The 12,746-nt window shown below is 37.5% G+C and overlaps 1 protein-coding gene across 1 annotated transcript in view; it reads left to right on the top strand.

Annotated features, from left to right (window-relative positions):
- Positions 1–12,259, top strand: part of MTMR6 (myotubularin related protein 6) — a 28,952-nt gene extending 16,693 nt beyond the window's left edge. The window contains exons 8-14 of the mRNA XM_033051594.1: positions 281–390; positions 1,461–1,586; positions 2,780–2,829; positions 3,622–3,822; positions 4,373–4,507; positions 4,594–4,720; positions 6,534–12,259. Of these exons, the coding sequence (XP_032907485.1) occupies positions 281–390; positions 1,461–1,586; positions 2,780–2,829; positions 3,622–3,822; positions 4,373–4,507; positions 4,594–4,720; positions 6,534–6,794 (1,010 nt within the window). The 3' untranslated portion in view covers positions 6,795–12,259. The remainder of the gene's footprint in view (positions 1–280; positions 391–1,460; positions 1,587–2,779; positions 2,830–3,621; positions 3,823–4,372; positions 4,508–4,593; positions 4,721–6,533) is intronic.
- The last annotated feature ends 487 nt before the right edge of the window (positions 12,260–12,746 follow it).

The raw sequence follows: 12,746 nt of genomic DNA, 5'->3' as shown, positions 1-12,746 counted from the left end.
GGATAACCAGTGTATTTACTTGGAATGTTATTTTGTCAGAAGGACACAAAGATCTTACTCTTGCCGCTCATGATTATATAGTTCTACAGAGTTGAATTCTGACTGGAGAACATTTTGTAGAGCCCATCTCTTAACCACTTGTTTAGAAATATTTCAGGAAACCACCACTCAATTTAGAACATAGAGGGTTAGATACAACTTGCAATTATTCTTCTTTCTACATTGCAGGGTGTAGGTAGCTATAGCTGTTTCAGTCTTTTTAACTCTTGGTTTCTTTCAGTCAGTGGCACAAGGGGTTTGTCTGTCAATGACTTCTTGTCTGGTCTGGAGAATTCTGGATGGCTGCGTCACATCAAAGCTGTGCTGGATGCTGCTGTCTTTCTAGCCAAGGTAAGCTGCATACTGCTTCTTTATTTGATGGGAAGTTGACTTCCTACCAGAAAAATTACGCTTAATGTTATATAATGTGTAAAATTCTTCAATTAACCTTTTTGGAGACAGGTGTTTAGTATATATACTGGTACATCTAATATACTGGTTAAAGTATTATGTGTTACTTTATTACTGGAGATATTAAACATTCCAGCCAATATTCTTGGGTATTTTTGAATGCTGTTTGGTCATCTCATTGGGACACAAAGGGATTCTTATGCTTCCTGGTTCTCTACACATTTTTGAGAAGTGTAACCAGTTTGGTGGTGGATGGAACAAACTATTATTTAGTGTACTCTGAAAAACAGAACTGGGGCAGTAACTGTAGAGCAACCAAGGTGATCATGCTGACTTCATTTGGCAAGGAAATTGGATTCTGTGAATAATTCAGAGGAACAATTGCCTTTGCCAAGCACTTAGGAAGCCAAGAGCTTGATCTGATGGTTCTGGATAAAGAAAAAACCTGGATCTCTGTTTTTGCTAGCTGGAATAACAAGGAGTTATCTCAGTTAAAGTGGGTGATTGTCCTAAAGATGACCCTCAAAAATGTCTGAGCCAACAGGAGCTGATTTCTCAGCTGAAGCTAATAAGCATTTCCTAGGCGTTTACTTTTATGTGGCATAATGGTGAACAAGTGGTATCTTTAATGATTTAAAATGTGTTGACATTGTTTTTTTTTAATCTGTACTCAGTAATGTGTAATCTAATTATTGTTAGGTTTTCTTGTAAATTTAGTTTTATAAGGGAGAGAGTGAGAACTAGGAACCCCTGTAGAGGTTAGCTTATGCAAAGGGAGTGGTAGTGGAATTTCTTTTCTTTTCAAGGAGTTTTCTATACTTCCATGAAGACAAGTCGCTACTTTCTGATACTATTAAGTCTTTTCCTCATAGTAAACGTTTTTCTAGGTCTGTGAAATAAGATGACCTATGCTATGAGTTGGAAATAAATTTAGGTTTTTCTTTTTATTTACTCGTTTTTGACTTCTGTCTAGAGAAGAACATTGATTAAGAAACAAATGTGTTTTGCAGGCAATAGCGGTTGAGAGTGCGAGTGTATTGGTGCACTGTTCAGATGGCTGGGATAGGACTTCCCAAGTTTGTTCCCTTGGAGCTCTCTTGCTAGATTCCTATTACAGAACAATCAAAGGATTCATGGTAAGCGGACCATTGCAATGTTGAGTTGTTCCTTGGCAAAGAAAGGGTGTAAAATGTTTTGAAAGGGATCAAACATACTGATTTTTTTTATTTAGTTAAAAGTTTGCTGTGTATTGATAAATATTTCATGTAGAAATGCTTTGCTACTTGAAAAAATTATTTAAAATCTAAAAAATTGTAATACAAGTAGCAGATTGCTGTAGTCACCCTGCAGAAATGTTGTAATGATTGCCTTTTGCATGCCAGCAAGTCCCTTATCTAGGACATAGAAGGATTCCAAAGTGCTTTTGTGAGGTAGCACACGTACTAAATTACAGCAACTCTGTGCTGCTGCAAAACATTTTTGTCTGTCTCCAAAACGACATTTTTAAAATCTAAAAATGGCAATTCCCCCAGTGATAGAGACGTAAAGATGTCTAAGCAATCTTAAGTTTCTTCACCTTTTTATGTAGAGAGAATAATTTCGGTTATTCCAAGTTTTAGACTAGGAAAATCAACAGTGTTCTGCAATGACAAGGCAAGGTGTTATGGGAACTCCTATGGGATAGTACATAAAACTAGTTCGGTGTATTGTTTAGAACTAACTGCCATAAATATTACAAGCACTGAAAGTGAAATTGAGGAGTAATTAAAGAGGATTAATTTGTTGGGAATAGTGAGAATGTGTGTAATCTTTAGGGAAGTAATTTCATCTTTTTGGATTTTGATTAATCCTTGCTTTCAGTTGAATTTCTGTGAAAGTCCTGTGTTCTTTTTGGTGCTTGGTAGTGTGACCGAAGTGATAAAACAAGATAGCATTAATATGAACAAACTTATAAATGTTAGAAAGAATATATTATGTGGCTTTATGTAAACTATGATGACAGGCATGCAGTACTAACATTTTTCTTATTCTTTGGCATAGAAAATTAATAATCTACTAGTAAGTCATGCAACATTTTTCTTGAAATTATAAGTTACCTGAATAGCAAGTTGCTTAACTTTTTTTACTAGTTTTCTATTCATGTACTTTGAGAATCTCATGCAAAACTTCCAGGAAAATAAAGAAGCTACAAAGTGATAAATAGTTGTTTCTACTGGAACTTATTGGACTCAGATTTAAAGTATAATGTATCGATAGCCTGTGGGGTTAATACTGTAGGTGTAAGATTGAGTCATCTTTTACACGAGATTTTGTTTTTTTTATCCTCTAGGTCTTGATAGAGAAAGATTGGATCTCCTTTGGGCACAAATTCTCTGACAGGTAGTTCACTCCTCTGATACACTAAAGTGTGTGCAGCAAACTGAGCTAAGCATTCATAAACAAAAGGCAGCTTGTAGATGTTGCATTTCTAGCCACACTGCGCCCGTTCAGCAATGAGTAAGCTCTTTTCAGTAGACAAGGCACTTCTCTAGCTGTCTGCAGTGTATTGCAGTTTATTCAAATACCTGTTGGATACTTGATTTATATTGCAGACATAAAGTTTTAGTGCTACTGGTGCCTTGCTCACAGAAGTTGATGACTGCAGCAAGGTCTGCACTGATGTATAGGCAGTGAAAAGCTAATCTAAAGCTACATCCCAGCTGTATAGGCAATATGAAACACATAGTTTTGGTATATTTAAAGATAAGTTTGCATTTATGTTTACTTTGATGATGAAGTCATGCCTAGTTTTAGAAATCCTGTATGTTATGAGTTCTGTTTTTTCCCTTGATCTGCCTGTCACCACCTATGACAATAGCCTTGCTGCTATTTACTGCTTATTAATAACTCCACGTATTGACTGTGACAGTATTAGACACAAAGGAACTTAACTGTCTTATGTTGCTATTTTGTACTTAATATAGATGTATGATTGCTTATAAGTCAGAAAAACAGGTTAAATATAGACTTATTTTTATTCAAAAATTGCCCCAGTTCTTGAAGTTAGGTGCTCAATTTCCAAATCAAAGCTAGTGTCAAAGAAAGGTGCTGTCATTTAAAAACAATTGCAGCTAAGATGTTCTCAATTTCTAACTTAAACCAGTTTCAATCTGTTTGTGGAATCTTTTTCAGATGCTGTCAGTTGGATGGTGATCCGAAAGAGATCTCACCGGTGTTCACCCAGTTTTTAGAAAGTGTGTGGAATCTGACTGAGCAGTTTCCACAAGCCTTTGAGTACAATGAAGCTTTCCTCCTTCAAATCCATGAACATGTCCATTCATGCCAGTTTGGTAACTTCCTTGGAAACTGTCAGAAAGAACGAGAAGAGCTGAAGTAAGCAGGCACATTGTGATGTGTCTTTTGTTTATTCTGGCAGAGTAAGAACTTCCGTGAATCTTCTTCATTTTAGGCTCTGAATAGAGGAAGGATTGGTGGTACTGAAAGCTATGTTGAACAGCATCAGGGAACAGTAGAGCTTCTTGTACTTTTGCATGCTGAGGATAGTCTTTCTAATTCTGGTAGAAAATCACATCTTCTTTTTCATAGGGATAGTTAAGGTTTTCCTGCTCTTCTGCTTTTTGGTTTTTCTCCTCTCTAAAAGTAGGTAAGCTTAAGTTTGGAAATATCATGTCATTTCCTCTCCCAATCTCTCTTTAGGTAATTTTAACATTCATGCCTGCTCAAGCATTTAGAAGTATTAGTAGGATATCCTGAATGTGTTTAGCTGAAAAACTTCTGTGAAATTTTTATCAGTTCCTCTTGCATTGTATTTTAGAAGTATTTGGTTTTTTTGCAAGTAGGCAAAACTTGCATCCCATAAGCAGTATCTTCTGCTTGTTTGCTTGCAGTCAGTGTGTTGACCTCTTTCTGTTTTTGCTTTAAGACTTAAAGAGAAGACCTATTCCTTGTGGCCCTTCCTTTTGGCTGATCAGAAGAAATATCAGAATCCTCTGTATAATCCAGACTTTTCTCCAGAACTAACTCTTTTGGAGCCTAATACAGTATCATTCAATTTTAAGTAAGTTTAAATAAGATTCAATATATTTTCTTCAGCTCTGTCATTATATTGCATAGTTAATTACAGAAACTGTCTGTTTTCTGCAGGTTTTGGAGAAATATGTACCATCAGTTTGATCGAAGTATGCATCCCAGGCAATCTGTGTTCAACCTTATCATGAATACAAGTGAGCAAAATAAACAGCTGGAGGAAGACATTAAAGAACTGGAAACTGTAAGTATTACCAAATAAGTGTTTGTACTTGTGACCTGTTCTTCAGATTATATTTGTTATAGTGCTGCTGTAGTTCGACATGAATGTCACTGATTTATGGCCTAGCACTTACTCTGTGTAATTAACGGTGGCTTGAACTTTCATTTCTTGCTTCTGTGATGAGTGCTCTAAGGCACTATTTATTCTGCTTTTTAATGAGCTCTGTTAGGTAAAAGTGCTACTAACGAAGCCTTACTGAAGGTAAGTTTCACAGTAACTTCACCTCCATTATGCTACCTTGGATAACCAGGTATCCATGTAGCTACAGCTGTGTTGCTAAACTAAGGAGACTGAAAATGTTTTATTTCTATTATAGCTACTGAAATGGAAGCAGTAAGTATTGTCCTTCTTTTTACTTCATATACAGGTGCATGTTGTTGTAAGCCATCATAATTATGGATCATGTACATTGTAATGTTTTTATGAAGACAGGGCTTAATCCAGAGATCAGATGTCTGTAATTGGCTTCTAGGTGCTGCAGTAAAGGGCCAGGAAAGGCTGATTGATACTTCTGTTAGAGTCAGTTAAGGTGCTGAAACTTCCGAATAATACCTTTTAAAGAATGCAGAAGTCTTCTGATTGTCAGTCTTAATACTTGTGTGTGGACAGAAATGGTAACACAAGTACTCTATATTATGTTGGGGGGGAGAGGGGGGAAGTACTGCTTTTCTAGGAGGAAAGATTTTATTAGACTGATCCTACTGTAAGGTAATGAATGCAGGTCATTTAATCTAATACCATTTCAAATCTTGATTTTATATTTAAAAAATTTTATACAGTTGAAGCAGCAAGGTGAAGAAAACTCAAAAAGTAATCTAAAGAATAAGTAAGAGGGAAAGTGAAATCTCAGCTTTGAATTTTCTAGGACCTCATTCCAAGATGTTAACTTCACCTGAACCTACAATTCTCACTTTGACAATGATGCGATGTAGTTGTTTCAAATACTGATGAGGTCTTTGCTACTGTTGTTTCCATCTATAAAAAATTGATGCCAAGGGACACCAATCTTCTGGTTTTAGTCTCAGTTCTAATAACATCCAAACACAACAACAAACAAATCTGTTCAGTTAACTAGTGCAACCTCCCAGTTACTGGGTGAGCGAGTTTGAATTAAAAATGAAAATGAAACAAGCAGACAATCCAGACCATGTAACTGAAAAATGCCTTAATCCTGATCTTTCCTATTCTCTTGCTCATGCTGGGAGGATACTTCCTTTCCTGTTTTTTAGTTAAAGTTTTTTAGGCTATTCATGCATTTGAACAGACTGTATTGGCATTTTCTGGATCTAAAAGGAAAAGTCTTTTAGAGGGTTTTCAGGAAGGACAGAAGGGCTTTAGATCTCAAGCTCCTTTGTCATTAAGAAACTCATGGTCTTTAAGAGACTGCAAGATCCCTGCTTGCTACAGTACCAAGGTCTGTCTTCCTCTGCTTCTACTCCAGAAAGTATTTCCATCTTGATAGCAACCAAACAAGGGGCAAGCCTGGAAGAGCCTCTCCTTCTCTAGGGTTATTGGTAGGCATTCTTTGACTTCTGCCATTCTGCAGATTTTAAGCAAACATTTTTTGTAGCGTCCCTGTAAACTGCAGGGAACAATGTCATGAGGAATGACCCAAGGTTTAGCAATACTGTTGCGTATCTAAGCTAGGGTATGTAACAGAGTTCTGCAGACACTGAGTTGGCCAGCAAAAGAAGGGGATACATTTCCTTCAAAAGCACAGTATCATCAGTACTAACTGTATACCTGCTGTTAGTAACTGTTCTTTGTATTTCAGAAAATAAAGCGGAGAAACGGGCAGTCAGATGTGGTCCTTGAGAAGGAACAGGAGCAGACGGCTCATCCTGCCCCCGTGGCCCTGAAATCCCCTCCGTGCTTCCAGAAGGAGCAGCCGCCGCTGCCAGTGAACGACGCCGTGCGAACCATAGAGGGCAGCAACACAGCAGACAACCGCTACAGCGAACTCGTGTCCGAGTTCTCCAAAGCTGAGCCTGCCGTTGTCAGCTTGGAGTACGGAGTGGCCAGGATGACCTGCTAATTGACATCTGGCACTGTGTTCTTCTAGACTGATTAAATGGAGAGATGGGTCATTTTCAGGATGGGTCTGTGCTGCATGACCAAAACACGGTTTGTGTATCAGCAAGTGTTGTTAATGTAGACTAGAACAGCATGCTAGTTGTCAAGTGTTTGCTGTTCTTTTAAGGGGGGGAAAAAAAGATGTAGTTGTCTTTTTGAAAGAAATAGGGGCAGTTGGTAAGTAGTGACTGAAAATCAAGGAATGTTATGTCTTTGGACTTAGGTCAGTTTGCACTAAATTGATTTAAATAGTAATTTTACTTTATTCAGTATAGGAAACCACAGGTGGTCTTTCACAAATTGATTTTATTTGGACAAGGAAACTTGAACTTTCAATTTTAGGAGTTGAAGCTACTTGTATATATCTCATATGGATACATATTCCCTTGCTTAGTGTCACCCAGTACTAACTTTCACTGTATTAAGTGCCATGGAAAAGTATGACACATTTCAAATCATAAATAGTTGGCCTTAAACCTGTCACATCAATGACTTTGTCCTTTACTACTGCAGTCTACCTGGCTCTGTTTACATTGTATATGCTCAAATTTTAATATCCTTAAAACAGGACTGAATATAAAGAATGAAGCATGCCTAAGCTGGCACAGCCTTTCAGCAAATAGCTATATGAATGTTAATTTATCACTTGAGACTGTTTTTTATTCCATTTGTTCTGTTGCTTAAAATAATATAGATTGACCTGATTTTCCTCTCTGGCAGCTCAGCAGATTGAGCATCATTAAAGCTGCAGGTTGTCTGACCTTAAGTGTTTTGATTTATGGCAAGGTATTTAAGTGTAAAATAAGACATGTCATGTAAGAAAACAAAATTAGCCAATAACTGAATAATCAGGTTCATTCAGACTGTTTACTGTGTGCAGTGCAGTTGTTCAAGGTGCAAGAATGCAAGCAAAAACTTTTGGAAATGTAGTCTACTGATGTTCCCAAGTTTAAAAAAAAAAGTCACATGTCTGAAGCTCATGAGAAACTCGGTGCTTCCTGAATGTTTCATTAGAAGAAAACTTTGGTTATTCATGAAAACCCTTCTCATCTTGTAAAAACTTGTCCAACCTATGCATGTTTGAAGTAATTTTAGTATCTGGAGATTTTTATGTATTTGGAGAGAGGACAAAAACTTCTTCTAGCAAAATGCAGTAGAGATCACTGAACATAAGAAAAAAGGGGGAAACTTACAGTTTGTGTGCTTAACTATGTATCTGTAATCTTCTAGTAAGGGAGAACATTTTTCTGAAGTGTGTCTCATTATAGATTTTCTGAGCAGGTAGAATAATAAGGAGGAAAAACGTTAGTGCCCAGCTCTTAAATAGAGGTATAAATTATAACTTTGGATATTAAGATCCCTAATTATGTTAGATTAATGCTACTGACCTTTTATGCCTTGATTTCAATAATTTTTGGTTTCAAATGAAAGTAATTTCTGTCTATCCTAATCCCTGAAGTGTCTTTTGTCACAACTACTGGTGTGCACAATTTGACATAATTTGGCAGCATCTCACTCTGCACCATATTGGAGCCAAGATTCTTAGCAAGGCCAGTATAAGTCAAGATCAAGGTGCACTTGTGGAGCTGTCTGGGAGAAACCACCTGTGACTTTTGTATTTGGCTATTAATTCACCCATTTCACTAATTTGAATTTTGAAACATAAGCATTTTTATTTTCAAAGATATAAGCATAGTGTCATATTTAAAATACATTATCCAGTTACCTAAACACATTTAGAATGTCTTCACTACAGGTTTTGATAGTTTCATGTTTGCACAAGTGGTGCCTTACAGGGTTGCAGCAAGAGAGGTTTTTGTGCCTTGTTATTTATTGTCTCCCCTTCTCCCTCACCTTCTGTATTAACTTTGTTCTGTGGTTTTCCTTTGTAAAGACATCTTGTATATTAAGCTTGTATTATATCACAGTAGTGAAACAAACTTATTGCTGACAATATAGGTGAGTGTTACCAATTTGTATTTGTTTTAATATTTAGCTGCTCTGGTGTGCCATGTACACTTTTCCTATTTATTGTTTAGAGTTTATAGACTCAAAAGATTATATTAAGCTGTTTTGCAAATATCGTTGTATGTTGTTTTTACTTCAGCAGCCATCTGAGTGCCCCTGTATATAAGGCTTTTGGAGAGAAGATCTGTTCCATTTCAGTACTGTTACAGTGAGTTATTTCAGTCTTCAGGTCCTTTTTATTGGCAGAGTTCACTTCTTAGGGAAAGGAACTGGAATGTGTTTTTATTTTAAATCAAGTTAGGCATGTTAGGTCACCTTTAAAGTGCCATAAAACTGTCTGCTCCAGCACTGAGCTTGTTTCTCGATCAAAAAATACAGTACTTCCTGATCTGAAGTAAATATTTTACTCCAGTTAATATGTGAATAGATTTTATAAGGCTGTTTTGTATAGCAGCCACCTTGTAAGGTTCAGGTAGCTCTGCCAACTCAACCCCCAGGGTCGCCAGTGAGGAAAGTTCCTGCAGAGAGGCATCTGTCTCTTCTCATTTGCTGTTTAGGCCTAAGCCAAAACTACCTAAAACACATGGGACCTGTGGTGAAGTGAATAGATGGTAGTCAAGTGAACTCCAACAGAAAGATTGGCAGGATAGCCACAACTCAGCACAGTGGGGCTGTTCTGTGTCCTTCAAGAGGGATTTTTTAAAAAAATCAGGCAAGTTGACTAAAAAATTGCGACAGAAGCCTAGAAACAGAAAGAATTTAAATTCTAATTTCAGTGGATGAGTTTTTCTTTATCATGAATATGCTGCTCCAAGAGTAGTTACATACTGAAAGGCACCTCATACAGATCAAAATAATACACAGAACCCTCTCTTTCAGGCTGTGACATTAGTTTGTGGCTGGTATGCTCACCAATTGCTTGGGAATATAATGTCCCATACAGAAATTTGGTACATTTGATTCTGCTCCATAGGTTGTCAGATTTAAGTACCTGTCAGTTCTGTGCTTCATCTTAAGGAGGTCTCCTTAGGTGAAGTTTTTGGGTTTCTACATTCTGTGCTGTGCTTGAGCTTTTTTCTTTTTAGTGAACCATGCTGATAGTCTCACCTGTAAAAACTGATTTCACTTTTGTCCTCCAGGCAATTTAAAATATTTATTTCATTAGTACTGAAAGAGTTTGGTTTATTTTTTGGGAGGCTTGCTAGTGTCATGCATATGATATTCTTCAATACAAGTTTAAGTATCCAACTGTTCTGTTTTGTAGGGCGACTGCCAAATCAACAGACTAAGAAATTAATTAGGCAACACTGAACTGAGCCTGTGCATTTTCTACACATGTCCAATTACTAGTGACCTAAATCTAGGGCAGAAGCCTGAAGTCTGGAGAGTCCTTTTAGATAACTGGAACAGTAATCCTTCCATAAAACTGCACATCCCTGTGTGGAACAAATGCCCTAATATAATGGTTTTGCAGAGGGAAAGCTAGCACAAATCCAACTGCGGCAGTTTGGTGTGTCTCCTCCTCAGGGAGCACAGTGCAGAATGCTTTGCTGGGAAAGGTGATACATTCTTCCTCTCTAGTTGCTGTTTTCCTGAGGCCTTTTGATAAAGTAACACATCCGCAATTCTCCAAGAACTTGCTCCTCCCATTCTGGTAACATTTCTGAGCACAAAACTGGTTGCGCGGTGTGGCTGAAGTGGGGCTGGAGTAGTTTGGCTTAACTACTGTCCTCTTAAGGAAGTGATAAAAATAATATAAGGAAACTTGATGTTAAAATAGTACAGGGCACATGCTGTCAACATCTGTTCTTTAGAGTGCTGCCCTGTTCTGGAGCAACTGTGACTGGCATAAGGGCCTCTCGTAAGCATGATTCCTTGCTAGTTAGTTTAAAGATAATCTGATTTCAAACTAGATCATCCCCCCTAGTGGTATTTATAGATCTTTAGGTCAGAACCTAAAGGTTGCTCTTAGAACTCCTGTTTATTTGCTAATAGTTTTAAACCTGTGGCTGATCATAAGCTAAGTGTACTGACTGTGAAACCTATATTGACCTTTAGGATTGAAGTCTGCTTGGACTTGCTTTCACCATTTATGCCACACTTTCCTCCTAGCGTTGCTTATTGTGGTACTTGATGTCTGTCAGATATAAAGGGCTTCTTAATGCTCTGGATGTTTCAATAACCTGAGAGTACTGTGACTTTCTTCCACTGCTCTGAAGGCTCACATCAGCCTTAGTGAAGAACAGTGTGAGTGAACTCATGCTTGATCTAGCTAGCTTGACCAGCCTGCATATTCAATAACGCTGAAATTCAGCACGGCATCATCATTCAGCGGTGCAGCTTCTGTACGCACAATAGGCTTAAGGAAGGGGATGTGGCTGGGGACCCGTGTCACAGCATGTAGCAAGGAACAGGACACTGCAGGGGTATGACTCATAAAGTAGAAGCAGGAAAGCTGTTTTGATGTCCAGGAGCAACTCAGGGATTTGAGGTGGAAGGTCAGAGGCATACTGCTTCTGAGATCAGTTTCCAGGTCCCAGAGAATTCAGTGACCTGGTCTGTTAAACACTTATTGCTGAGCAGTTCTGTACTGACATCGAGAAGCAGAAAATATATATGGATCTGTGTTTCTTAATCTACTGGCTTCACGTAATAAATGTCCTGATGGTGGCGTTGAAATTAGAGCACAATATCTTGTTTGTTCTTGTTTGTATTTTAACTCTTGAGGTCGGTTGCATACTGTTTATAACAAAGTGGGATTATAGTTTTGGCACACAGTTTTCCGTGTTAATGACAAGCACGTACATATCTTGTGCTTTGTATCTCTGCATTTATTTCTGCTGAATACTTTTCTTGCAAGCAGGCAGCCTTGGTGAAGTCCCATGATGCTGCTCCACCAAGCACTCCTCATTACCTAGCGTTACAGATCGCTTTCCTTGCTCTGTCTTAGTATTGCTCTTCAGCCTCACAGTTTATCTTTACAGCTGTCTGCTGACAATGTCCCTTGACAAGCATCTTTCCATCAAAGAAAATGGGTTCAGTGTTTTTCTGTCTCTCAGGGATTTTTACCCCTGAACTAGGGAACTTGAAAAATAGTGCTTACTCTCCCCTTTGGGGCTTCTGAGTGCCCGTTGACTTCCACAGTTGGTTTGGTTACACATTTTAAATTCAGACATGGCTATTTAAAATAAATTTAAAACTTAGTCAAATATTAGATGAGGCAAAGAGAAAGAGAATTTTTCATTGTAAAATATCTGGAAAGACTGGCTGTTTCACTAACATTTATTGCTCTATGTAATGCTTTCTGTAAAAGTCATTTATCTGTGTGCTGGGATCATGCTTGATGTATATTCCTGAAGAAACTTTAGCAAATGTAATTTTGTAACAAGTATTTTATTTGTATGTGTTTTCAAAATCCATAAGGCTTAAAATAAAATGATCTTAATATTGCCAATCTAACTGGACATTAAATATTTATAATAACATATATAAACATTTATAATAACTGTGTGAACATTAAAATTTTCATTTAATGGATGAATCATACATGGTACAGAGTACAGAAATGAGTTGACCTATTTACTAAGTTCTTGCATGGTTCTGTAGCTTTTAGACTGGGGAGACTGGCTCAGCTTTGTGTTACTGACTCTTGACTGCCAGCCTGTTAATTACAGGGGCTGTTCTGTGTTTAATTTATGACTTTAGTGTCAGGGAAAGAGTACTGTTTTTACTTATTGTTCCCATTACTGTATACTTGGTTATCCAGGTAAGTGTTTTCAACAGCAACACTAAATTTGGTTAGGAAATTTTCTGAAAATGCCAGCTTCTCTTTTCTGTGACTTTTCCGTTAACTATTATGAACTGTATTCTTTAACTCATAATTCTGAGGCTTCTTAGGGTCTCTACAGCTGTATTCCTAATTTAGTAAAGATAGTACTATGACAAA

The sequence above is a fragment of the Catharus ustulatus genome, chromosome 2, assembly GCF_009819885.2.
Source record: "Catharus ustulatus isolate bCatUst1 chromosome 2, bCatUst1.pri.v2, whole genome shotgun sequence".
Classification (NCBI taxonomy): domain Eukaryota; kingdom Metazoa; phylum Chordata; class Aves; order Passeriformes; family Turdidae; genus Catharus; species Catharus ustulatus.
This window is presented reverse-complemented; position numbering and strand designations above follow the sequence as displayed.